This window comes from Mandrillus leucophaeus, unplaced genomic scaffold (assembly GCF_000951045.1).
Source record: "Mandrillus leucophaeus isolate KB7577 unplaced genomic scaffold, Mleu.le_1.0 Scaffold961, whole genome shotgun sequence".
NCBI lineage: Eukaryota > Metazoa > Chordata > Mammalia > Primates > Cercopithecidae > Mandrillus > Mandrillus leucophaeus.
In genome coordinates this window covers 270,832-297,047 of record NW_012110486.1, presented here as the reverse complement: position 1 = coordinate 297,047, position 26,216 = coordinate 270,832, and the positions used below count along the sequence as shown (strand labels likewise).

At 46.5% G+C, this 26,216-nt stretch overlaps 1 protein-coding gene across 4 annotated transcripts; it reads left to right on the top strand.

Moving 5' to 3' along the window:
* Window positions 1-5,342: 5,342 nt before the first annotated feature.
* On the top strand, window positions 5,343-26,008 carry AKR1E2 (aldo-keto reductase family 1, member E2). 4 transcript variants are annotated; one of them, XR_001004985.1, is made up of 10 exons: window positions 5,343-5,545; window positions 10,272-10,439; window positions 12,878-12,994; window positions 15,206-15,340; window positions 16,983-17,105; window positions 19,229-19,326; window positions 21,284-21,356; window positions 21,920-22,003; window positions 25,086-25,237; window positions 25,434-26,008. XR_001004985.1 is itself a non-coding variant. In XM_011970673.1 (10 exons), the coding sequence occupies exons 1-10, from the start codon at window positions 5,507-5,509 to the stop codon at window positions 25,474-25,476; spliced, it is 963 nt and encodes a 320-aa protein (XP_011826063.1). In that variant the 5' UTR covers window positions 5,343-5,506; the 3' UTR covers window positions 25,477-26,008. The 4 variants fall into 4 exon arrangements, 3 of the variants coding, with proteins under 3 accessions (XP_011826063.1, XP_011826065.1, XP_011826066.1); XM_011970673.1 differs by having other exon boundaries at window positions 25,086-25,168; XM_011970675.1 differs by lacking the exons at window positions 19,229-19,326; window positions 21,284-21,356 and having other exon boundaries at window positions 25,086-25,168.
* Window positions 26,009-26,216: the final 208 nt, after the last annotated feature.

Genomic DNA, 26,216 nt, shown 5'->3' with positions numbered 1-26,216 from the left:
TTATTAGACAAAACAGTATACTTGGAGTCCTGGTGAATAACCAAACAAATGGAATTCCTTGTTCACAAAGATCTAGCACAGTGGTTCGGTGCAGAGGTCCATGCTTCCCCACTTGATCTTGTCATCACTGCCTCAGCCAAATGCTATTTCTCAAAGGTCATAAATCTCACATACTCTTTGTGGAGTCTTTCCTCTTTTTGTACATTTATAATCCCTGGCCTCTAAGTAGTCTATTCACTTCTAAAGCTGTTGACTTGGCAAGACAACAACTGCGTCATTCACACAAGCAAATCTGATCTTGGAGGACAAAAAGAGGTTTATTTTGGCTTAGATGATTCTGATTGGTCATCTTCATTGAAACCTTGGCAGAAGATAGGTCCCTGGGCTATCAGGGAGAGAAGTCAAGTAAACCTTTAGTGCCAGGATTGGTGTTTGTAAAGATCCAGCATGAAGTGATACATTTCATCCTTGGGCTTCTTACTGGCTTCAACCCAAACAGAATCACTTAGTGCTGTTCCCTGGGTTAATGATGTTATTAGAATAAGTGACTGAAAGCAACAACTGAAAGACTGAGTGCTTTGTTGTGAGGTGTGCAAAAATTCAATTCTATCAAAACAGGCTTGGCAGAGCTGCCACCAGTGGGACGGGGCTTAGTTTTTGTTAGCTGCTTCTTTGATGCTTCATGGGCAGCTGGCATTTCTGTTGCTGGTTTCTACTCTCTCAACCCTAGTGGACCCTGCATTTTCTCCCCTGAGTGTCCTTATCTTTCCAGATGCAAAAAACCCGTGTGCTATTGTTTCTGCACTTCTCCCTGTCCTCATCTCTAAACATCATATGTGTGCAGAGAAATCACACTTGTTGCTCTGTTGTCTCAAAGGGTTTAGGCCTGAGTTTGCTGAGGTGATTATGAAGGTTGTGTGAAGCTGTGTCAAACATTGAGAGACATACACACAGGCTGTAGCAGATGTGTGTTATTCTCTCAATGCATGCACTGATGATGGGGATTTAGAATGAGCCACTGTGCAAAGGATGCCCCAGAGAGACTATTCCCTATACATTATTATTCAGTGTAAGATATCCAATAAAGCAACTGGATAAAGAAATGCCTATATCTAAACCTAAAATATTCACTCCCTCCCAGAGTTAACTTCCCTCATCCTTGAGAACAGGCCATCCATGGAGTCACCAAAATGCACTTTTTAAAAAGTGTATTCACACTACACTTCATCTTCATGCTTCTTTTCCCCTTGACAATGTGTTATATGTTGAGAATCTTTAAATAAAACTCCTCAACCACCAAAGAATTATTTCTCCCTATTTCTATTCATTAGTACTTCTTATCTTGAAGGCTGATTTCAATGATCATTTATCCCTCACAACTTCATATAATTTCTTCCTTTTAGAATCCCACTGAATATCATTTATATTTATCCCATGCTGCTTTTTTATTCTAGTTTATATTATTACTTGTGAACTTTCCTAATCTCCTCTCCCAAACACACAAACCCTTCAGCGACTTCCATGGGAGGCTCTCTTATCTATTACTCTTCACATCCCCAGCCATGGGATATGCAGGAGACACTAATAGATCTAGTATATCACACAGGAAGCAGACCACTAGGACAACAATTACAAACAGCAAATCCCAGTATCCACTAAAGGCAGTGACAAGGATAAAAAGACAATACCTGAGAAGGAGGTAATAAGTATTCATGAAGAAGAATTTCTTAAGCCTCAGCATCTTAGCAGCTATAGCAGAATGCCATAACAAAGACAAAAATATTTCGAGTGTGAAGTTACACCATAACATACAAATGCATCTGTCAATGAGGCCATTAGAAATCTTTCAGACCAAAGGTCCCAAACACCCACGATAACTTTCTCATTTAATAGGGCACGTGTGGGGAAACTGTACTGTTCAAAAGCACTCCTATCAGGAAAAGGCAAAAAAAGTCCCCTCACAACTCCTTCTCAACACTGTACTGGACATCCTAATATAAGACAAAAAAGGAACTAAAAGGTATACAGGTTGGGTGCAGTAGCTCACGCCTGTAATCCCAGCACTTTGGGAAGACGAGGAGGGTGGATCACAAGGTCAGGAGTTTGAGACCAGCTTGACCAGCAAGGTGAAACCCCGTCTCTACTAAAAACCTACAAATTAGCCAGGCATGCTGGTGCATGCCTGTAATCCCAGCTACTCAGGAAGCTGAGGCAGGAGAATCACTTGAACCCAGAAGGCAGAGGTTGCAGTGAGCCGAGATCCCACTACTGCACTCCAGTCTGGGTGACAGAATGAGACTGTCTCAAAAAAGAAAAAAGCAAAAAAGTATACAGTTTGGGAAGAAAAGAAATAAACTGTCTTTGTTTACAGGTGACATTATTGCCTATCTTAATTCCCAAAGAATTGACAAATACTCTTCTGAAACCACTAAACAATTATAGCAAGGTTGCAGAAGACCAGATTAATATACAAAAGTCAACTATTTTCCTATATATCAGAATTCAACAAGTGATATTTGAAACTAGAAAGCACAGTACTATTTACATTAGCAGCCCCCAAAATGAAATACTTATGTATAAATCTAAGAAAATATTTATGAGTCCTATATAGGAAAACTACAAAACTCTGATGAAAGATGTATAAATAATAAATAAATAAATAAAGTGATATTCCATGTTCATGAATACAAGGACTCAATATTGTCAACACATCAGCTGTCTGTCCCCAAATTGATCTAAACATTCAATGTAATCCCATCAAAATTTTACTAAATTATTTTGTGGATATTTTGTGGACAAACTGAATCTACAGTTCATATGAAGAAGCAAAAGACCCAGAATAGACAACTCAATATTGAAGGAAAAGAACAAAGTTAGAGGACTCACACTACCTGACCTCAAGACCTACAAGAAATCTGCTACTGTAATCAAGACAGTGTGGCATTTATGAAACAGGCAAATGGATCAACGCAACAAAATAGTACAGAAATAGACCACCACAAATATAGTAAGCTGATGTTTGACAAAGGAGCAAAGGCAATACACGGGAGAACATGCAGTCTTTTCAACAAATGATGTTGGACATCCACATGCAAAAAAATAAATCCAGACACATATCTCACACTTTTCATTAAAATTTACTCAACGTGGATCAAAGGCCTAAATGTAAAACACAACACTACAAAACTTATAGAAAATAAGAGAAAATCTAGATGATCTTGGGTTCAGTGATCTATTTATTTATTTTTATTTTTTATAGTGATTACTGTGTTCCAGGATATTCTAATTTACTAATTTTTATTTTAATTCTTTTCTGTCTGGTCTCTGATTTTTTAATTTTAATTTTTATTTCAATTGTTTTGGGGTGACAAGTGGTGTTTGGTTGCATGGAAAAGTTATTTAGTGGTGATTTCTGATATTCTGGTGCACTCATCACCAGAGTAGTGCACATTGTACCCAATGTGTGTAGTCTTTTATCTCTCACTCCCCTCCCATCCTTCCCCGAGTCCCCAAAGTCCATTATATCATTCTTATGCCTTTGCAGTGACTTTTAAAATACAACATCAAAGGGATGAGCCATGAAATAAATAATTGATAAGCTGACTTCATTAAAATAAAAAAGCTTTCCCTCTGCTAAAGACAATGTCAAGGGAATGAAAAGACAAGCTACAGACTGGGAGAAAATATTTACAAAGACACATCTAATAAAAGACTCTTATCCAAAATACACAAAGAACTCTTAAAATCGAACAATAAGAAAATGAACGACCCAAATAAAAAATGGACAAAAGACCTGAAAACACGCCTTATCAAAGATATACAGATCGCAAACAAGCAGAGTAAAAGATGCTCAATGTCATAGACTTACGGAATTTCTATTAAAACAATGAAATAGCATCACACACGATCGCAGTGCAGTTGAGCTTCCCCCAGGCACACTGTTCCCAGACTTGTGCAGGGCTGGTTCCCTCACTCTTTGCCTTTCTGTTTGCAGCACAAATGCCACTTCACTGAGGTGTTGAGGACTCCCTCACTCTGTCCCTTCCGCCTCCCACCACAAGCACCTGCTTTATTTTACTATAGCACCTGCTCTTTTTTTTTCTCATGCATTTGCTTTTACGCTCTGTCCATCCATTCCTCCAAACGGTGAGCTCCTGAGGGCAGGGCCCATGCAGGTCATTTTCAGCACTGCACCCTGGTCTAACTTGCCCCTTGCACAGGTGAGTGCTCCAGGCACAGTTTCTGAATGAATAAATGAGAGTATCCAAGAGCCCCCTTCCCACTTGTGAGGAGCTCACATTGTGGGGATGGATGCTACTCACAGGAGATGCAAGTTGGGTGGGAGGCAGGGGGACCCTGGGAGTTTCTCTGGCTGCAGCTGCCCCACTGAGCAGAATGGGCACCGCCTCCCCTGATGGCCAGCACTGGAACTGCAGACCCAGGCGAGGAACCCAGAAACAAAGCCCTCACCTGGGTGTGGGTGTCCTCAAGGCAGTAAGACTCTCAGGGCTGAGGGGGGCAATGAAGGGGAGCTGTAAACTCCAGGAGAGATGAGAGGGGTGTCGGAAGGTTCTCTTGACCCCTCTTTCCCTCCACTGGCCCCGGAGGAGCACAGTCCACTCATAAGGGGGTGTCCAGTCCACCCCATCCACTTCCAAACGGGAGCCCGAGGCTGCAAGCAAGGACACCCCACTCCACATGCAGGGTTCGGCCTCTCCTGCACCACCCAGGACCCCCGCTGTCCTGCAAGCCCAGCTGCTCTGGGCCAGGAAGGACCCCAGGGAGTGGAAGGCCTTTTCCAAGGGCGCGGTGGGTCCCTGACGGGGAACCAAAGCCAGGCACGCTTCTCCCAGGCTGGGGGCCTCAGGGCACCTGAGAATGGCCATCCTTGGTACAAGGGGGTGGGGCCCCACTCCCGCGCGCCCTGTGGCCCAGGGGACGCAGGACTCTGCACCCTGACCCTAGAGCTTGCCGTAGGATGGCCCGGCCATGGAGACGCCCTGGAATGGTGAGGACTCTCTGCTCATCAGCCTAGCACCTCTGCCCTACCCTCAGTCGCGTGTGCACTCTGTGCGAGGGAGAAGGCAACCAGGACGTCACGCCTACGTGAGCGGCAATGCCAGCCAATTGGAAAACCTTCCCCGCGCCTGCGTGGCTCTGCAAGCCAATCGAAAACTCCGTCGTGCCTGCCGCCAGCCAATCAGGATGTACAGAGCGCGGCGCTTCCAGCCATTTGAGACTCCCGCTGGCTCTGCGCCTCCAGCCAATCAGGATGCCCGTCCCTGATAAAACCAGCCAGTCAGCGTGCCCGCCGCGCAACAGCAGCAGCCAGTCAGGAAGCCCAGCGTTCACGCTTCCAACCATTGTCGGACTGTCAACCGTCACCAGGCGCTTCCAGCCAATCGCAGCCGCCCGTCGCCAGCGCGGCGGTAACTGGCGCGGCGTCTGTGGGTAGTCGCGTGCGGGGCGGCGGGCCGGCGGGCGGCGGGCGGCGGCGGCGGCGGCTATGGGAGATATCCCCGCCGTGGGCCTCAGCTGCTGGAAGGTGACGCGGACGCGGCAGGGAGGCGCGCCGAACCCAGGGGAGCGCGGGACTTGGGGGCGTCCGACGGGGCCCAGGCCGGGGCCGGGGAGAAGTGCGGCGGCCTCCTCTCTGCCTGGCCGGCGCCCACCCACCGCCCACACGCGGCCCGGCCCGGCCTTTCCTAAAACCGAGTCGGTGTTGCCCGCGGAGGCGCTCTCCGCGCAAGCGGGGACTGCGGCAGCCACGCCTCAGACTCGGGGGCTGCAGCCGCGGCGTTGGGCGGAGCTGCTCGCTGGAGAGGCCGAGCCCCTGTAGTCACTCAGAGCTGGAGCGGGGATGCAGAGTGGAGGCCTTGGCGGCGCTGGACGCAGCCTGAGCAGGGAACCTCGAAGCCTCCTCTCCAGTCATGAGAGAAAGAAAAGTTGGGGCCCGGCGCGGGGTGCGGGCTTGGAATCCCAGCACTTTGGGAGGCCGAGGCGGTAGGATCGCCTGAGCTCAGGAGTTCAAGACCAGCCAGGTCAACATCTGTCTCTTATACACATCTAGATGTGTATAAGAGACAGCTGCCTGGCCGGCGCCCACCCACCGCCCACACGCGGCCCGGCCCGGCCTTTCCTAAAACCGAGTCGGTGTTGCCCGCGGAGGCGCTCTCCGCGCAAGCGGGGACTGCGGCAGCCACGCCTCAGACTCGGGGGCTGCAGCCGCGGCGTTGGGCGGAGCTGCTCGCTGGAGAGGCCGAGCCCCTGTAGTCACTCAGAGCTGGAGCGGGGATGCAGAGTGGAGGCCTTGGCGGCGCTGGACGCAGCCTGAGCAGGGAACCTCGAAGCCTCCTCTCCAGTCATGAGAGAAAGAAAAGTTGGGGCCCGGCGCGGGGTGCGGGCTTGGAATCCCAGCACTTTGGGAGGCCGAGGCGGTAGGATCGCCTGAGCTCAGGAGTTCAAGACCAGCCAGGTCAACATGGCGAAACCCTGTGTCTACCAAAAATGAACAAATCAACTGGGCTTGAGGGGTGCGCGGCTGTGGTTCCAGCTACTCAGGAGGCTGAGGTGGGAGGATCACTGGAGCCCAGGAAGTCGAGGCTGCAGTGAGCTTTGATGGCGCCACTGCACTCCAGCCTGGGGCACAGAGCCAGACCTTGCTGGAAAAAAAAAAAAAAAAAAGGAAAATTGGAATTGCTGATTAGGCTTTAAAGGAAACTTTGGGACCTCCTGTTCCTCCCTGTTTAGAAGTAGCCCGTCCAGATGCCTGAGAAAAAGGACATATTATCGCTCTGTGCATTTATGGGGGGCACTGCAATGTTTTGAGACGTGTGTACAATTGCAGCGTGGTTAAATCAAACTAATTAACATATCCATCACTTCTCTCAGCTATTATTGTTTGTGGTGAGATGTTTGAAATGTCTTATTTTGAAATACACGTGTAGTAAATTATTGTTGACCGTTGGCATCCTAGTGTGCAGTAAGTCTTAAAAGCTGTGTCTCCTGTGTGTTTGAAACTTTGTACCGTTTGATGAGCAACTCTCCATTCCCTCCTTCCTCACCTCCCCCAGCCCCAGCCTCTTATAACCACCATTCTATTCGATGACCTTTCTCTACTTTGAACTCAATTCCTGCCAGTGATTTGAGACAGCACTAAAAAGCGTTTAAAATTTCATCTTTTTTTTTTTTAAAGCTAAACTTCATTGTTGATAAAAGCTATAAGAAGTCACATAGGAAGTTAGTTACTGAGGAGTCAGAATGTTCAAGTTCTGCTCATGAAAATATTATTTAAATTATTTCTCCTACCTACTTACCAACTCTTAGAGGCTAGGAGTGTCATTCTGTTCATATTGGTTCTCAGCATCTAGTAAAGGACGTGCATCTGGCAGCCATTCATTCAGGAAGCACTTGATGGATTAAACCGTTGAGTCTCTTGCTTCCCTTTACTTATGCAACAATTTGGTGCAGGAGTCCAGACTTCTGTGCACACAGGATAAGGAAAAATTAGTGAAAACTGTGCTTAAGCGGTCAAAATATTCTATTTCTTTCTTGGACTACAGGTGCATCAAATTGGATTAATCATAATCACTCATCACTGGTCTATGCAAAGGCTTATTTTTACTTGGCTGTTTTTAATAGTGAATGAACATCACAGATCTATCAGTTATCTGTTGCCCCAGAAATGCTGCATCAATGGCCAAACACCAGACCTTGGTGGTGTACAGCAGCAAGTGTGTACCTCCTGCATGGGAGGTCAGGAGAGCAGCTCTGTGGACCTTAGATGGGCTCCTTCACTTGGGAGTTGGCTGGTCTCAGTTGGGATGGTTGGGGCTACCCCACTTGGCTCCACACACCTCCTGTCCTCATGCGGCTAGTCAGGGAGTGTTCTCAAGATGATGACTGAAGCACAAGAGAGCAAGGGGAGCCGTGAGATGTCTGGAGACCTCAGCCTGGGCTCTTCATTATTAGGGGCCATTTGATCCATCTGTGTGCCTGATCGGCGCTGTCTTAATTACTACAGTTCCTTGATAAGCCCTCATACCTAGTAGGGCAGGTCACCTCTCTCTGCTCTTGTAGATTTACAGTGTACAATTTGATGAGTTTTGACAGATGCGTGTACCTGGGTCCTGGCTTTTTATTTTGGCACCTTACTCTCCACTGTAGGTTTTAGAACTAGCTTATAAGTTTCCGTGGAAAACTTTATTGGGGTTTTGATTGGAACTACATTAAATCCGTCGACCAACTTGGAGATAATTGACATCTTTGTAATATTAAATCTAACTTTTCTACAAGCATGATATTCTTCTCTGTTAATAAATTGTCCTAAATATGATTCATTTCTAACATATTTTCGTATGGTTGTATAGTTTTTCCTGAGGAGAATATATGTCTTTTGTTGGAATTATTCTTGGGTTCTTGATAGTGTGTTATACTACTGGAAATTATATTTCTCTGAAATTACGTTTTCTACTTGTTTCACCTGCTATATTCATTACACTTCCAGCCACTTTACTAAACTGTACTGTTATTTCTGTTAATTTGCCTTACATTTGTTTGAATTTCCTACACAAATGATCATATCATCAGCAAATAATGGTAGTTTACTTTCCTTTTTTTCCAGTCTTTAAGCTTAAAATTGCTTCTTCTTAGTTGTTTAGGTGCTTCTGGAAAGCACCTCCAGCGCAGTGGCTGTTCTTGTTTTGTACCTGATTTTAAAGGATGTAGGATGGGTTTTTTTTTTTAATATTGATACTCTGTCAGATTAATTTTTTTCCCCAACTTACTGGGAGTTTAGATTTTGAATCTAAACTGGTATTGAATCTTAACAAATATTGATTGAGATGACTTTTGTTTTTGTATTTTAATCTGTTAATATTGATGAATTACAGATTTTCTAATAAGAAACCATCCTTAAATGTCTGCGATACACTCAACATGGGTATGGTATATTATCTTTTCATAAATATTGTTGCATCCAATTTGCTTTTATTTTACTTAGGAATTTTGCAACGGTATTCACAAATAAGATGAATGTGTAACTTTTTATATTTTTGTCTGATTTTGATTTCAAGGTTATGCTGGTTTTGTAGAATGAGTTGAAATAAGTCCGTCTTTTTCTGTTGTTTGCAAGTTTGTGTTAAACTGAGATGATTTCTTGAACATTTTATGAAACTTTGGTGGTTTTCTCTTTTTTTCAAATTACTTCCTTTCTCTAATAATTATGTAACTATTCAACCTTTATTCTTGAGTTAAATTTTTCTAGGAATTTTCCCATTTTATATCATTTTTCCAAATTATTGACATATCGTTATTGGTAATATTTTCTTTTAAGTCCATTTTATCTGCATGTTTTACTTTCTATTCATGTCAGTTTTTTGAAAAGTTGGCCTCTTCATCAACCTGACCAGAAGTCTGTTTATTTTACTGAAGTTTTTCCGAGAACTGACATCTAGTTTTGTTGATCTTCTCTGTTACATCTTTGTTTCTATTTTATTGATGTTATTCTTAATCATATTTTTATCTTTCCATTCAATGTCTTGGGTTCTTTTTCTAACTTAAGATGGATACTTGGTTCATTAGCTTTCAACCACTCTGAATCTGTTGCTTAAAATGAAGATAATTATGCTGCTTTAACTCCTAGGATTACTGTGAAGCTCCAATGAGAAAGTGCTTTGTGAACTATAAAGCCCTTGTCAGTCTTCAGTTTAATGTGATTGCAAGCCCGCCCACCCCCATGGTCTTCCCTGGTTCTAGTTCCTTCCCTTGCCTGAGCTTCATTTAGAGTGACTCTTCTCTTTTCTGAACTACCTTATGGCTTATAGCATCATACATTCATTTGGGTTTTGTTATATGCTTCTTTTTGTATGGATACCTTCCTGTGAGTCTACACCTCAACCTTTATTATTGGACGCTGTGGTATCTGAGTGTACATGATGAACCTTAAGCCTCTTTGCATCTCAGTTATTATTCATTCTACACTTTTTTATTGCTTTGATCATTCAGAAAGCACACCATGTAGCTCAGTTTTCTGCAGACACTAAAAATAACCTATAGTTTTTTTCCCAAAATATGTAAAGGAATTGGAACTTAGATTATTCATAAATTACTTCATAACTCTGACATTACCTGTTTTTAGACTGATTATACTAGTACCAAATTAGTGACTTAATTTTGTATGTATTATGTGGTCCACGTGCTTGGGTGAAAGGGGAGATTTGTGTTGGGTTCCTCTGACTGTGGGAAGACATTTTGTTTTGTTGGTTTTGCAGGCTTCTCCGGGGAAAGTGACTGAGGCAGTGAAAGTAGCCATTGACGCAGGGTACCGGCACTTCAACTGTGCTTACTTTTACCACAACGAGAAGGAGGTTGGAGCAGGGATCCGTTACAAGATCAAGGAAGGAGCCGTAAGACGGGAGGATCTGTTCATTGCCAGTAAGGTAGGGCTTCTCTGTGCAAGGCTGGCAGAGCTTGGGTAATGCTACATCTCGGGAGGGCTTTCTACTTTCTTTACGGGAGTTGATGACTTTGTTTCATACTTGAATCAGAATAAACAAGAATATTCACAGCTTCATGAGCATGCTGAATTATATTGTGTGCAGGTTGGTTTCATATTATTTACTTGGTCATTCAGGTAGTAGTACACAGATACCCCCAATTAACAATACATTATCAAAATTGATTTAGTAAGGGCACTTTGGCTACACTGGTGAGTAGGACAAAGTCCTAGCCCTCGTGAAGTCTGTTTACACAGCGATTCCTAAATTCAGAATCACTGGGGTGATTGTTAAATGCAGATTCCAAATTCTACCGCACGTCTGCTGAAGGAGAAACTCTGGGTGTGGAGGGAGCAGCTTGAGCACAGGCGTAAGGCAGGAAGCAGCATGGCAGGTGCAGGGATTTGTAAGAAGCTTGGTGCATTAGTCCATTCTCACGCTGCTGTTAGAACATACCTGGGACTGGGTAGTTTATAAAGAAAAAGAGGTTTAATGGACTCACAGTTTCACTTGGCTGGGGAGGCCTCACAATCATGACAAAAGGCAAAAGAGGAACAAAGGCACGTCTTACATGGTGGCAGACAAGAGAACGTGTACAGGGGAACTGCCCTTTATACCATCAGGTCTCATGAGACTTATTCACTATCACCAGAACAGCACAGGAAAAACCTGCCCCCATGATTCAGTTACCTCCCAGTGGGTGCCTCCTATGACAGGTAGGGATTATGGGAGCTACAATTCAAGATGAGATTTGGCTGGAGACACAGCCAAACCAAATCACTTGGTCTCTCTGGACCACATGATGTCAGGTTGCAGGAGTAACGAGAAGTGAGGCTGAGTAGTGGATGGGCTGGGCCATGGAAGTTCAGCTGTGCCCTGTCAGTAGCTGTGCTTTTTCCTAGAGACAGGAGCCCTGTTTGGTTTTTAAGTAGGGCAGCTTGTATCATATATGAGTGCAACTTGTGTTGTGTATAGGATATTTTAGTAGGTGAAAGGAGCTTGCATTTGAGGCAGAGGCAGGAGGCCAGGTAGGAGACATTAACAGCAGTGCAGGTGGAAGATGGTGAAGGCCTGCACTGGCACAGTGGGTGAAGGAGGGAGAAGAGGAAATGGATGTGGAGGGTAGTTGGGAGGCAGGCCCTGTGGAAGACGCAGAGTGGACTACGATAGTGGAGAATTCAAGAATTCCTTTGCTTTTAATTTGGAAGCGGAATGTTAAGACCATGAGTATTAGGGATTTCATGACTCAGGCTCACAGCTTCATTATTTATAAAATGAGACTTTGGATTTGAGAATTTCCTGAGTAACTTCCCAGCTAAAATTTCATACCTCAGGATTCAATGTTGTTTCTATAGTTGAATTGCCTTCTGTTTTACTTTATGGAAGTTAATGTTCTTCAGTCACCATTGCTATCTGCGCTAGGGCAGAGGGTGGTAAGAGAGCAGCCTTGGTGTGTGTTTGGCCAAGCGGCGAGAATATCTTCTGAATAGTCCAGGTAGGGAAGTGAGCAACTGGAGATTTCTGAGGCTCGCCCTGCAATGTGGAGCAAGTTGCTTCTGTGTGGATCATAGTCAGCAGTGGAAATATGTTCATTATTTTGGAAATTCGGAAAAGTTATAGAAATGTAATTAGAAATAAATAAATCACACATATACACACCACATAGAGACAACTGTGATTAACAGTGGAATACATTTACTTCCAGCGTTCATTTTTTTATTTTTCTGAAGATACTGGGCTCGTTTGTTTCCATTTATTTGATTGCCCTTTCTTTTACTTTCATTTAACTTATCATTTTTGTTTTTTCCTTGCTGTGACAGAGCCTTCAGGTTAGCTTATGTCACAGTCAATCAAAGTATAATGAGGGAAAAATCACAAGTTTTTCTGCTTGATGGGCTTGTGGAAGGAAATAGCTAAAAGAAGTAAGGCAGTGTGAGTTCACTCACCTGTAGGCTAACCCACATGGTTACAGTGCCTTAGGAACAGAGAACCCTCAATGCGGAGTCTGTGTAAGTGAGAAGCACAAGCTAGAGACTTCTGATTTTTCCTCATGTCTTTTCTGCCTGCAGGAATTTCACTTTCGTTTTTGTTTTTGGTCCCAAGGGATCCAAATAACCATCAAATATTTCTTGGATTCCTGAGCTTCCCTTGAGGAGGAGTCAGGCAGAAGGAGTTCAGCTTTGGAGCCTCTCCCTGCAGGTGTCCTGGAACTTTTCTGAGGATAATGTCCCTGTCCTCCCATCAGAACCTGCCATGTTGTATTTGTGGTCATCTCAACTCGGCTATTTTGGGTCCAAGACAGTAGCTTTGTGGGGCTATAGAACGGGTGCCATGCTGGCTCTGGGTGGGCTTGTGTGACACTGGTCCCCTTTCCTTTGTAGCTGTGGTGCACCTGCCACAAGAAGTCCTTAGTGAAAACAGCATGCAGAAGGAGTCTAAAGGCCTTGAAGCTGAACTATTTGGACCTCTACCTCATACACTGGCCCATGGGTTTCAAGGTACCATTCAGTAGGTAGTTCATTCCGCGGTTTGCAGGACCTTCCTCCCCGTGGTTACACCCTGTCTTGCGGTGGAGAGAGCATGTACCAGCAATCAGGGCCGGGATTCCCAGGCCGCACCTGCCACATGCTAGCTGTGGCATTTGGGCAGTCCTCTTGATATCTCTGGGCCTCAGTTAAGGAGAGGCTTGGCTTGACCTCTGAGGCCCCCACAGGTCTGTCGTTTAAGCCAGTCACTTTTTTTCCAAGCCAAGAGAGCAGCAGGTTTTCTTCCCTTAGGTTTTTAGGTGAAAGCAGCGATCAGATGAGGAAATACTGCTGCTCAGAGAAAGTTCCCAGTGAATTCCTAGGCCTTGTCTCTGCTTGCAGATTCTGTTCTCTTTGGAGAGTAAATGCTGTTTTGCAATATGAGAGATAATTGCTTGTTCACCTGCAGCAGGGTCCGGTGGGTTATGATGGTAGTTGACTTTTCCACTTGATTTTATTCTCTTAATTGCTTCACAGTGTTTCTGGAGCACGCATCTGAGCCATGGCTCTGCCACTAAGCTACCCTAGTCTAGCCGTGCGGCTTCCCTACTCTAGGCAACCTGCTTCTGTCTCACACAGGTCCTGGCCAGGATGTCCCTGCACATTTGCCCCGGGCTGTGATGACAGCCTGCCTGGGCAAGGGCCTGGTCACACAGTTGACACCTGTGAAATAGAGAAGTCCTTCCAGGGATGTTCTTCCTACAATGGAATGGGTGCCTGCTGCTCAGGAGTCTTTTACATGCCAACCTGTGAGAAGTTCTCTTTATGCTGCCACACTGTTGGCTACTGTTTTAGAGTAAAATAACAAAAAACACTTCATTCCTTGCACAGCTTTACTTAACTAAGGCTTTGTATCTAGTTTCCATAAATGATGTGGGCAGCTGTCCATTAGTCACACTGACTAAGAGTGAAAGATAGCCAGAGGGCAAAGAGCCAGAGGGCAAAACCAGAGTGATGTCTATGTCTTTGAAATTCGCTGCATGCAGAAAATCATAATTAAAACAATGGCTATAGCTATATTACACTCAATGCCAGCCAGCATTGTTTTAATTATGTACCCAGAACTATTTTAGGTGCTTTACACATATTAATTCATTTAATTCTCATGACAGTTCTACAAAGTTGACACTATTAACATCCCTTTTGGAGAGATGATAAAACTAAGACACAGAACGTTGAAGGTTTAAGTTAGATTATTGGAGCCCAGAAGTATATGCTCAGGTCAGACATTTGTTACACTTTGCTTGCCCTCATCCTTTAGCAGATTCCTGTCTGGATTTCTGGGTGGTAGAAAAGGAAGAGGTCTCAGATCACCCAGCAAATTACAGAGGAGGATAATGCAGCATCGTCAGCTTGTCTTCTGGCCAGTAGGAACTGCTAGGCCTTGTGTGATGCTGGACAATTAGATCAGAGTCCGAGTGTGAGTCCCGGGCTGCAGTTTTGTGGAGGCTTGGATAAATGTCAACAGGGGATGTGGCTTTAAAGCGAGACTGTTCATTACTTCAGCTCATCATGGAAAATGCCTCTTGCATGTGGACCAGGCTGGAACACGTGACATTCTTCCACTGTTGCTTAGGAGTGTGATTAGGTGTCATTAAATATGACATTCACCCTTAACACGCCATGTGGAGTGCATGGGGGAGGTAGCTGGACTGTACATCAGTGCTGCTCTGAAGGGTGACTTTAGGTTCTCGCCCTTTCAAGGTGTCTCTCTCTGCCCCTACCTGCTGTGTACCTTTGTATACTCATTCCTCACCTGTCATCATCATGGGGATTCTAAGAAAAGAAGACAAGACCCTAACAGTGGAGGTAGGAGAGGGTTGACTGGGCCCTATAAGACATGAAGAAAATGCATTCCTCATGCATTCTTTACCCGAAATTAGTAAACTGTTTTCTGGAGGCGATGGGAGAGGACAGCCTTGCATCAGTGAGGATACGGGGTCTTCCTTTCCCATCTCGTGGGAGATGGACAGTATACATCAGGCTGGCAGAGGCTTTGCCAGCCATCCAGTCCATCAGCCATTGGTCTTTTCTTAGAAAGGTGAAGACTGGGCCTGGTCACATGGCCAGGCTGGAGTTGCTTAGTGACAGGGCCGTGGCTTGGATGCAGGTCTCCTGACACATGTTTGTTTGTTTGTTTGTTTGTTTGTGTTTTTCACACATCTCAACTGTCCTTCTTCACAGCCTCCTCATCCAGAATGGATCATGAGCTGCAGTGAACTTTCCTTTTGCCTCTCACATCCTGGAGTGCACGACTTGCCTCTGGACGAGAGCGACATGGTCATCCCTGGTGACACGGACTTCCTGGACACATGGGAGGTGAGCTGAGCCATACCACCGGGCAGCCTCATCCTGTGTGGGTCTCCACCCAGGATGCAGTGAGCCCCGAGCTACTTGTGTTCAAAGACATCAAGGTTGTCTACTTGAGATGTGGGGTTTGCAGAACAAACAAGGAACCAATACCCGAAGAACTCAGAGACCTCAGTGACTTTCTTGTTACCTTTGGTTTGGTGTAGTGCAGCCCTCTTGATACATTATTTAAGGGGTAGCTCATTATAGACCTCACGTTTTTTCTCAAATATTTATTTTTTGATTAAAAAACCGTATTTCTTTCAGAAAATGCAGGAGAGTTCTTCCGTATTAAACTAACATCAAAAAATTTATTTTCCCGGTACCCAGCAGTTACCACTGTTAATGTTTTAAGTTTCTTTTTCTCTCAAGCATTTCAGAGTGATGAAGTTGGCAGCATGGAAGCTCAGGCTGGGGAAGTGAGACCAGTGTTGGGGAAGGTTACCAAGTGTCAGCCCATTTCCAGAGTTGAGACCAAAAACAGCCCTTTACTGCAGGGGCTTGCAGTAAAGTCTTGAGCAGGAAATTAAGGAGGTGGTGGTTCCTGGAAGTTGACCCACAGGCTGGCGTGGGTCTCAGACTTGGGCTCCAGCATGGCTGACAGAGCACGTGTGGTCTTATGGTCTTGCTAACCAGCATGTGGGATGGGACGTCACATTTGAGGCCCAAGAAGAAAGTAAGCTTAAGCTTAAGCATGCTGAGGTTAGGACAGAGCTTGCTGGGTGAAGCTCTCCAGGAAGGAGGGCCAGAGGGAACCCTCGAACAGGGAGGAGTCCCAGGCTAGGCTCCCCCGATCAGTAGAAGACAAAGACTGCCCTAAGGTATCTGCAACGTCAGGACCAAGGCCCATGGGCCTAAACCCTTTCTGTCACACTGTTTTATGTCCTAAAATATCTGGGTTAAACTCTAGGGTGCTCATGTAGCACCAGCGAGGTTCCGGTGATTGTTGCAGAGTTGAGGCAGTAACTGACTGCTGCGTGTTGGCCCGTTGGTCACTCAGGACTTGCTGCTGACTACGGACCCTGGCACGAAGCCATGCTCTTCCTGAAGCTCAGGGGCAGCCTGGCTTGCTGGTCAGTAACCAGCTCAGAGCTTTAGGTTGCTCTGCCCAAAAGTTCCTTAAAATAGTAAGTGGAGAAGGTGGGATAGGAGAATGATGATGCATCTGTGTGCTTAAGAAGGTCAATGTCTCAGTGGAAAGAAAGGTGAACAAATAAAATCCGCAGCAGACATGCTGGCCAGACATCAGGAGGAATAGGAACAAGAAGAGCTCACACGTGTCGAGTGCTGGACGCCAGCCTTAGATGACGCATTCTGTGATTCCACATAACCCCTAAACATCCCCGTGGCACAGGTAGTGTCGCCCTGTCCTGAAGCTGAGAAAACTGGGGCCAAGTGAGGCCATGCAACTTGCCCAGCATCCCCTAGCCAGGAAAGATGGGACTGGAATCAGACCTTGAGTGCAGAAATGCTTTTGAAGCTTCAAGTAAAATATTATAAAAATATTGGGTGCAACCAGTTTTAGAATACCATACAGAACTGCTGAGGGACATAGATTGTCAGTGCAGTGGACAGAAGCTTCACACCCAGTGGAGTCATTGTTCTGTTATAGGCCATGGAGGACCTGGTGATCACCGGGCTGGTGAAGAACATTGGAGTGTCAAACTTCAACCATGAGCAACTTGAGAGGCTTTTGAATAAGCCTGGGTTGAGGTTCAAGCCGGTAACCAACCAGGTAAGCCGATGGAAGCATCAGAGAGTTTAACCTGTGTGCCTGGTCCCCCAGCTGCCACTTCTATAGGGCTCTTCTGGAAATGGGAGGATGGGTGAAGCACAAAACAGGCCTATTCTCCTCTGGCAGCACTCAGAATGGTGACTAAAGGCAGCAGCTAGCCAAGTGGCTTTCTTGAAGGTGCGTCTGGGTAGGTGGTACTGTTGGCAGGCAGGGCATGAGCTGGCACTTGGCCCTCCATGTGCGGTACAGGCAGGTCACCAGGTGTGCTCAGAAGTGGTTAGGGTTCTGGCAGGGGCCTCACCCTCATTCGGGAGCATGGACCTCCCCTCCGTCTCTTCCCAGCCTGCAGCCTGCAGCGAGAAAGAGTGGATGACCAGATGGCTTCACGCCAGGCTCACAGGCTGCTGAAGCTGACGCAGGCACTTCGTTTTTTAATGCAGAGAAAAGCCTTGTGAGGAAAGAACTACTGTATTTTCTAGACTAGCTTTGTATGTTCAAAGATCATTTATACGGTACTTAAGCTTTTTATTGAAGAGTAGAAGTGCACATGTGAAAATGGAACTGTATACATTCTCATAAACTGAGCATAGCTCTGGGACCAGCATCCAGCTCAGTAAACAGCACATCCAGTGCCGCTGTAACCCCTGCCGAGCACAGCATCGTTCCCATTCCCAGCAGCTGGGATTCACTTCAGAACTTTACACAGATAAAATAATGATGTGGCATAAACCCCTCTGTGCTTGCCTCTTTCACACAGCGCTGTGTTTGTATGCATGTGATTGTAGATAGTGCTGTCTTATTTCTTGTGGTATTCTGTTTTGTGAATTAACCACAATTGAGTTATCCATTCTGCTGTTAATGAATACTTGGACAGTTTCCAGTTTGGGACTATTAAGAATAGAGCATCACATTCTATTTTTTAAAATAAATAACGCTTTTTTAAAAAGTTCTATACAGAATAGATGCACAAAAGTGTGCGAATCGTAAAAGGCATATATAACTTGATGAATTTTTGCAAGTGAACAAACTCAAGTATTCAGCACCCAGAACCAGGAAAAGGCCCTCAGCCATTCAGTAGCTCCCCTGGGTCCTGCTGTGGCCGCCACCGTGAAGAGCAACCTGGCTTCTGACCCAGCTTCTAATGTAGTTTAACTTTGCCTTGTATACAATCCTATGTACGTAAGATTTTATATATGTTTATACGGATAGTAGCTTCCGTTTAGTGTCAGTATTTTTAGTTGTTCAGCACTTTAAATACCTGGGAATGATTATGGCATAGTCTGAGTAGACAAGGTGGAGTGGAGGGTCTGTTTTCTGATAGGATGATGGACACCCAGGAACACAGGATTCAGAAGGCTGCAGAAGGGCTGGCATCTCTTGGAGGCTTTCCAAAGAGGCTGATCTTGATCAGTGTGGCATGTTCCTGAGAGCAAAAGCACTATTCGTAGTTCTCTGTAATTTACACTAAATATTTATTTTAAATATCCCTATAACCTGGAATTATATATGAGAGTTTGGAGAATGTGCAAGAGACAGTGATCCTGCTCTCTAGCTTCTTAAAATGATCATTCAAGTCACCGGTAGCAGGTGTTTGTCACATGTAGTTCCTCAATTTGATTCATTCACTCAGTGGATGTATTTTTAGCACTCCTACGTGTCTACGTTGTTCTTAGTGTTGGCGAGACATCTGTGAACAAAACAAATTCAAACAAAAATCTCTATCTTCATGAGGCTTAGATCTTGGTGACCACAGAAAGACAATAAGCAAATAGTAAAAGTGATAGTGATAGGTGCTGTAGAGGAAAATAAAGGCCTGGGGAGATGGGAGCTATGGAGTGTTACAGTCTTCACCTGAGTGCTCCGGGAAGGCCCCGCAGAGCAGGTGGTATTGGAACATTCAGATGATGTAGGCGTCCCCAAGGCCATGGACTCAGAGACCATGATAGCCGCTGGCCTCTTGGAGATTGCTTTGTCCAGCCTCCTCACAACAGAAACACTTATGCCTGGAGCTGGCCCCCATGGCTACTCAGTGACAGCCAAGACTTTGACACAGGTCTTCTCTTGTAGAGCTTTTCTTGAACACCAGTGGTCTGAATTTTATGTAAGCTGTGATTCTGTTATAGATTGAGTGCCACCCATATCTTACTCAGAAGAATCTGATCAGTTTTTGCCAATCCAGAGGTGTGTCCGTGACTGCTTACCGTCCTCTTGGTGGCTCGTGGTAAGGATACATCAATGGTGTGTTAGTCAGAGTCCGACTGGGAAGTAGGTGCCACCTTCTCATTTCCTTGGGATGATTGAGGGAGGATTTAACGGAGATTTTGACAGGGTGTGGAGGGATGGGACCACAGGGGGCTGTCCACACCTCTCAAGCCTGGGGTTGAAGACATGGCTTATTATTGGAAGCCAGGGAGTGGCTGTGAGTGGACTACCCTGGGAGGGGCAGGACCTCTTCAGGGACATAAACCAGCCTGGAGTGACCTCTTTGCTGAGTTCCCCACCAGGGCGTCAGTCCCCTTCTGACCTCCTGACAAGGATGCTCCCCAGGTCTCTCCGTGGTTGGATGAGGCGCAGCCTGCTGTCATCCTTACCCAGGCCCTGCAGCTGTTCTGTGCTCCCTCGATCAGCTAAGGGACCTCCAGCCATTCAGCCACCTTAACCAGAAGCTTGGAAATCATCCGTCCCCACATCCCTAGTCCAATCCAGCACCAAAGTCTGTTGATTATTCTGCCAGGAGAAGTTGGACTTTGTGTCATGATTTCATTTCTGCCATCACTGTCACTGCCTTAGTTAAGTAGAATTCCCGAGGTCCTTAGAGGAGCCCCTCGGCTCCCTCCCTGGCCCGCTCTATTCCAACCCATTGCTCCCAGTGGAAGCTGAAAGGAGCTGTCTCTTTCCTTTCCTGTGATCGTATCACTTTCCTGGGAAAAATTATTCAGGTCTTGGTGTGGCTTGTGAGATGCAGCCAGCCTGACCTCTGCCCGCCTCTGGCCTCATTCGTCCCTATCCCTGTGAACATCCTGGGCTTCAGCCACATGCAGCTGTTATGGGGTCCTTGGATAGAACATGTTTTCTCACCTCTGTGCCTTTGCAAATACAGTTCTCTTTACCCACAAATCTTTTTTTTTTTTTTTAACTGGCAAACTCCAGTTTCTAATTTAAGGTTCAGTCCAGTCCAGCATCATCTCCTCCAGGAAGCCCTCCTGACCCCTCATTTATGTTTCTTACACAGCCCCTGTCACATTGTCTTGTGATTTTCTTCTCAGTCTCTTCCACTAGTCAAAGCAACCAGCGTGCAGGTATCTTATTTATTCTCTTCCCAGCTCCTAGCTCAGCACCTGGGAAACATTGGGAACCCCCAAAAGGCTGAAATTACTTGACTTTTATCACCTGTGTGTTTTCCTTGTGAAGTGGGGCATGTGTGTTTGAACTTGGTACCAGCTGGAAAGTCCCTAGAAGGCTGGGTCCGTTCCATAGCTGAGCTTTGGGGTAGAGGGTCCTCTGATGGAGTGAGTCAGGGAGCTCTCAGACTGACTGGGGCGGGCCACTGTGCACTCTGGTTCCTTCAGGAGACCTTGAGGATAATAATAGCACAATGCCTGAAACACGGTGATGGCTCAGTACACACTTGTTGAAAAAATGAATCCTTAGAGTTCTCAGGGCCCACCCATGCCTGAACAGAGGATGCATAGAGACTCTATGATCATCTTCAAAACCACTTTTAAAGGTTCCACATGTTCACAGTATTCACTTTTTAGTGGTATTTTGGGTGAACTTTTCTGAAAGTATCATCATCAACAAATACCGATTTGCAGCGCTGTGCCAGGGCGTACAGTAGAAGCTGCGAAGTCAGAGAGCCCTGAGAGTTAGGGGGCGTCAAAGCTTGAGAGCCCACTGGCTGCGTGTGCTGACATGGCCACCTGGTTCTTGAGGAAAAGCACAAAATACACATGAAAAGTGATGTTATGTAGCCCTGTTCACCGAAGTGTTAGCAGTGGTTATCTCCAGACTAGAAATGTGGGGTGATGTGCTTTTCTGCATTTAAAAATTTCCTATGGTCAGCATGTGTCATGATCAGAAAATAAATCTTTCATTTTGGACAAAGATTTCTTCTTTCTAAAGAAAGGGACATCCGTGTTGGATCTCCTGGCTCACCCCCCTGTGCTGTGTCTCTCTAGTGAAGGGGTTGACCTGATAGATGACCCTGTGATCCAGAGGATTGCAAAGGAACACAGCAAGTCTCCTGCTCAGGTACTGAGGGAGGGCTGTTCCGAGCCAGGTGGGGTTCTCTGACGGCTTCACATCCTTGCAGAGTCCTGGGGCTTGGCAGGTCCCAGGAAGGGATTGGCTCACCCAGGTGAGTCTATGTCTCATTAGACCCTCCCAGCGTTGAGCAGAAGTTGGTCTGCAGCCACATTCCCAGTCACTCAAGCCATGTACTCTTGTCTCCAAGCCTGTCTAGACTCAGAGGAGGAGCTTCCAGGCCTCCCTCTGCCCCACCACCTGCATGCATGGTTAGTATGAGATGGAACAGAAAAGTTATTTAGTCTAGTCTTCTTTGTTCTAACGTCTAGTTGGGGGGCTGGGCGCATGTTAAGGAATTCTCATTAAGCAGATTCTGTTGACCTCCTCCTTGGGCTGATGGCTGTCATTACCAACATATTGACAGAGCTGCTCAGTAAATGCCAGTAACAGTAACTGCTGTCATTGACTCTTGGACTCTTACTGCACCATAAAACTCACGGTGTTAGCAAATAACTTAGACTATGTGGGATTTCCCTTTGCGTGATAGTAGACTTTTTGTTTCCTTGCAGATCTTGATCCGATTTCAAATCCAGAGGAATGTGATAGTGATCCCCGGATCTATCACCCCTAGTCACATTAAAGAGAATATCCAGGTAGGTGTTTTCCTTCTTTTATTTAGAGGGTTTCAGATCGTGTGTTAGATGGGAAGGGATGACTGCTGTAGCACACAGCCTCAGGATCGCGGGGCTTGATGCAGCAGGGGCCTCTGCCTCTGCACTGCGGGTGTTGGTGGTTGACCTTTCACTCAGCGATCCAAGGACCCAGGCTCCTTCCATCTTAGGGCCCTCTCTCCCCTAGGGTGTTGGTGTCTTCTCCATCCAGCCCAAGATGAGGAAGGAGGGAAGAGCATCTTATTGGGAAGATTTGTATGGGCAAGGCTTGAGCATGTGCATCAGTCACATGGCTGCGCTGGCCCGCAGGGGAGGCTGGGTATCTCCTAAGCGTGTGCTCAGGAGAAAGGGGAGGCAGTTGGTGGACAAGGTGCCACCTTCTGTCGCGTGGAGGTGTGCCCACGTGGCCTGAGGGCACTGCTTTGAGTTGTGTGGGAAGGCTCTGGTCCTGACTCCTGTCTAGTGACTTCCGAGAGGCAGGAGTGAAGACTGGTGTGTGAAATCTGTTTTTGGAGCTATGTGAAGGAACTATGTGTGGTTTCAACCCTGACGACATAGTCTATAACCCAGTCAGGGTCATGGACTTCGGATTCCCACAGGCCCACTCACAATTTAACTGCTGCATAACCTCTCTAAGCCTTCGTTTCATCATTAGAGCACCCTCTGATAGGATCACTGTGAGGGTGAAATGTAATGATATAGTGAAGGGGTGGCATAGTGCCTGGCGTATGGAAGTACCTGATGCTCTTAGCTGCCAGTCACCCCCAGTCACGGATGTCACCCGTAACGATCTCACAGGCAATGACAGGCATTGGTGGCAGCCCACAGCCATTGATCATGTTGGCACAGGTGTGTGTGAGCCTGGGGCCAGCTGCACAGCTGCATTTCCATAGACAGCATGTGCCCAGGAGTGTCCCTCTGGGTGTCCGAGCTGCCCATGAGCTCCACGAGGCACTACTGCATCCTCAGGGCTCTGTTTGGTTGTGCCAAGCAAGCATTGCCACCGGGGTTTATTGACTGACCCATCTGTAGCAGTGCCTGTGCCCTCAGTCTCACTGTGCATGCCAAGCTGGCTGTCGGTGGGCATAGCCCTGCCATTGACAGGAGAGACAGGCCACCCACGATGGGAGGACCAGGGGATGGGCAGGCTCCTCAGGGTATCCACAGCGCTCTTCCTGCTGGGCCCTTGTCCAGCTCACCTGCTCCCCGCATGTACTTCTCTTCTTTCTCAGGCATCCTGCTCTTTGCATAGCCCAGAGCAGCTCTGGGTGACCAGCCAACCTTAAACCTGAAAAGTATGGATTTGGCTGAGCTGTAGACTCAGTTCTCTCCAATGGCTATTGACAGGCCTCTTGGAATGAGGCTGCAGGTCTCTTGTAGTGGTTAGAATTGAGCATTGCTGACTGACTGGCATCTGTTCCACCTGGGGGCCTGGTCTAAGGTGCCCTCTGTGCCCTGCAGGGCAGCTAGGATTGCCCCTGGGAGGACATAGGCTGGGGATGATTATCTGACCCTCCCATGGGAGGAGCCACTGAGTGAGCAACTCAGCAGGGGGCAGGGGGCCGCATCTGCCCCAGTTCTGCCCTCGTGGCTCTCAATGCCTGGGATGGGATCCCCATGGCCTAGTGGCAGTGAATGTGAAACAGGGACCTCAGACCCAGCTGAGATGCTCCCATTCCTCTATTAGGTCTGTTACACACTGAGGGGAAATGCCATCCCCAGGCAGTGAGACAGGACCAGGCTGACATGAGACCTGAGGGCCAAAGCAGAAGTGACAAAGCAAAGCTAAGGGCTGAGCACAGAGAGCAGCAGCGGGTTAGGAGGGGCTGGAGGAAGTGCTCATGCTGTCAGGAGGAGGTGGGAGCCGGGGAGAAGAAAGACCCCCAGTGGCGCAGGCACAGGGCTCCCAGTGCAGGGTGCTGCCCCGGCCCACCTCCTGTGGCCCCAGTGCCTCTCAGAACTGCTGCTGCAAGGCTGCCTGCCCTTTATAGGGTCTCTTCTAGAACTGCTCACGATTTCCTTTAAACCCAAGAATCCCCCTACTCCAGCCCCGGCACTCCCCACTCCCTCCAGATGACACGCTGAGGCTACTTTCTTCTGGCCTCAGGAGGGGGAGGCTCTTGTTGGGGAGAGGCTGGGGTACTCCAGGTCCTTGCATTGGAATCACTCAATGCACGCCTCCTCCTACCGCAAGACAGCCACTCTGCCAGGCCTGGGTGGGCACTGATGCTGTAGCCATGGGTCCTATTCCTCAGTGTGTGGGGACAACAAAAGGGGAGGGACGGGCAGAAAAGAATACTGTTTTCAAGGAAGAAAAATGGATCACTCAGAAAACTTACTCTGTGATATGATATTGTTAGAGTTCATAGTCCCAGGGCCAAGTGGGTCCTTAGTTGGCAGGTGTGTGGAACAAACGGTTTTGTTGGGTTTTTGAGGGGTAGCAGAGTCAGTGGGAAAAATTCTGTGCCTTTTTTTTTTTTTGAGATAGAATTTCACTCTGTCATCCAAGCTGGAGTGCAGTGGTAGTGTGATCTCGGCTCACTGCAACCTCCACCTCCTGGGTTCAAGCGGTTCTCCTGCCGCAGCCTCCTGAGTAGCTGGGACTAGAGACACACGCCACCTCATCCAGCTCATTTTTTAATTTTTAGTAGAGATGGAGTTTCACCATATTGGCCAGGCTGGTCTCCAACTCCTGACCTTGTGATCTGCCCATCTTGGCCTCCAAGTGCTGGGATTGGAGTGAGCCACCGCACGCAGCCGCCATACCTTTTAACTATTCCCACGTGTCCTTTATTCCACTAAGATGAGTGCAGTGTATATTTCCATCTTTCCAAGGCTTCCTAAATGTAGCCAAGGCCAAGCCAGCACCAGTCACATGATCAAAATCAAAGGGCGTTTGGGGAATCCAGGCTGTGATTCAGGGAAGTTCCAAGTGTCTGATGAAGTGTTTGTTTCACATCCGTGTGTCCCTTGCAGGTCTAGCACAGTGCTATGTAGGTAACATGCGCTCCATGAAATGTGAATTAAAGTTGAGTTTTCTACAAACATTGTGTTTTGGTTCCAGGTGTTTGATTTTGAGTTAACACAGCACGATATGGATAACATCCTCAGCCTAGACAGGAATCTCCGACTGGCCACATTCCCCATGTAAATATGACTCCTTCTTTTAAAAATAGAGGGAAGAATGTACAGATTGGATGATTGGTGTCTGAATAGGTATTTATCATACACATTTTAAATTAATTAAACCTTCTCACTGTAATTCTTTTCCTGTTTGAAGGTGGGCCACTGAATGAAGCTAATTTCACGCACTGGGGAGTTTAAAAGTGTATTAACTATATCATTTTAAATGTTTCTCTTAAAAAATAATCACTCGTTGTTTCTATTTTTGATTTGTTTTTCTGTTTTTCAGAACTAAAAATCACAAAGACTATCCTTTCCACATAGAATACTGAGGACAGCTTCCCATTCCTTGTTTCTGCTCAGCCCAGATGCACCAACACCATTGGTGATGTTGACCCTTCTCTGTCATCACAGCGCCAGGGCAACTGTGCCTGGAATGGGAGCCACACAGTCAGGGGGGCTGCAAGAGCTGCCTTCTCTGACACATCTGGAGAATTGAGTGTGTTCTAAGTGAAGGCAATGGGGTTTCTCCAAGACAGCCTGTGTGGCCTCTACTCTGAAAAAAGACACTGATGATTGATCAATGAAATTTGCCTTCACATTTTAAGAAAACTTTATCTTATGGAATTATTGAAGCCATCTGCAGAGCTGAGGAAACAGTGTAATGTGTCTCTGCCCCATTGCCCAGCTCCACCAATTGTGCCCCAGGCCAGCCCGTATCACCTTCACTTCCTTCTCTGCCCTGCCAATGACCCCCAGGTTATTCTAAAGCAGAGTCCTTCCCTTCCCCCATTGGGAAGTGAAATGGGATAAGTCTGGGACACTGTCAGAGTTCAATAAAGAGGCTTTTTTCTTCCTTAAAAATCTGAATTTTTTTTTTTGGAGACAGTCTCACTATGTCTCCCAGGCTGGAGTATAGTCAAGTGATCTCGGCTCACTGCAGCCTCCGCCTCCTGGGCTTAAGTGATCCTCCTGCCTCAGCCTCCCAAGTAGCTGGTTAATTCCTAAATACTAGTTTTTAATATGGTCTTCTGATAAGTCAGATTATACCTGGGGAACCCCCATAGCAGAT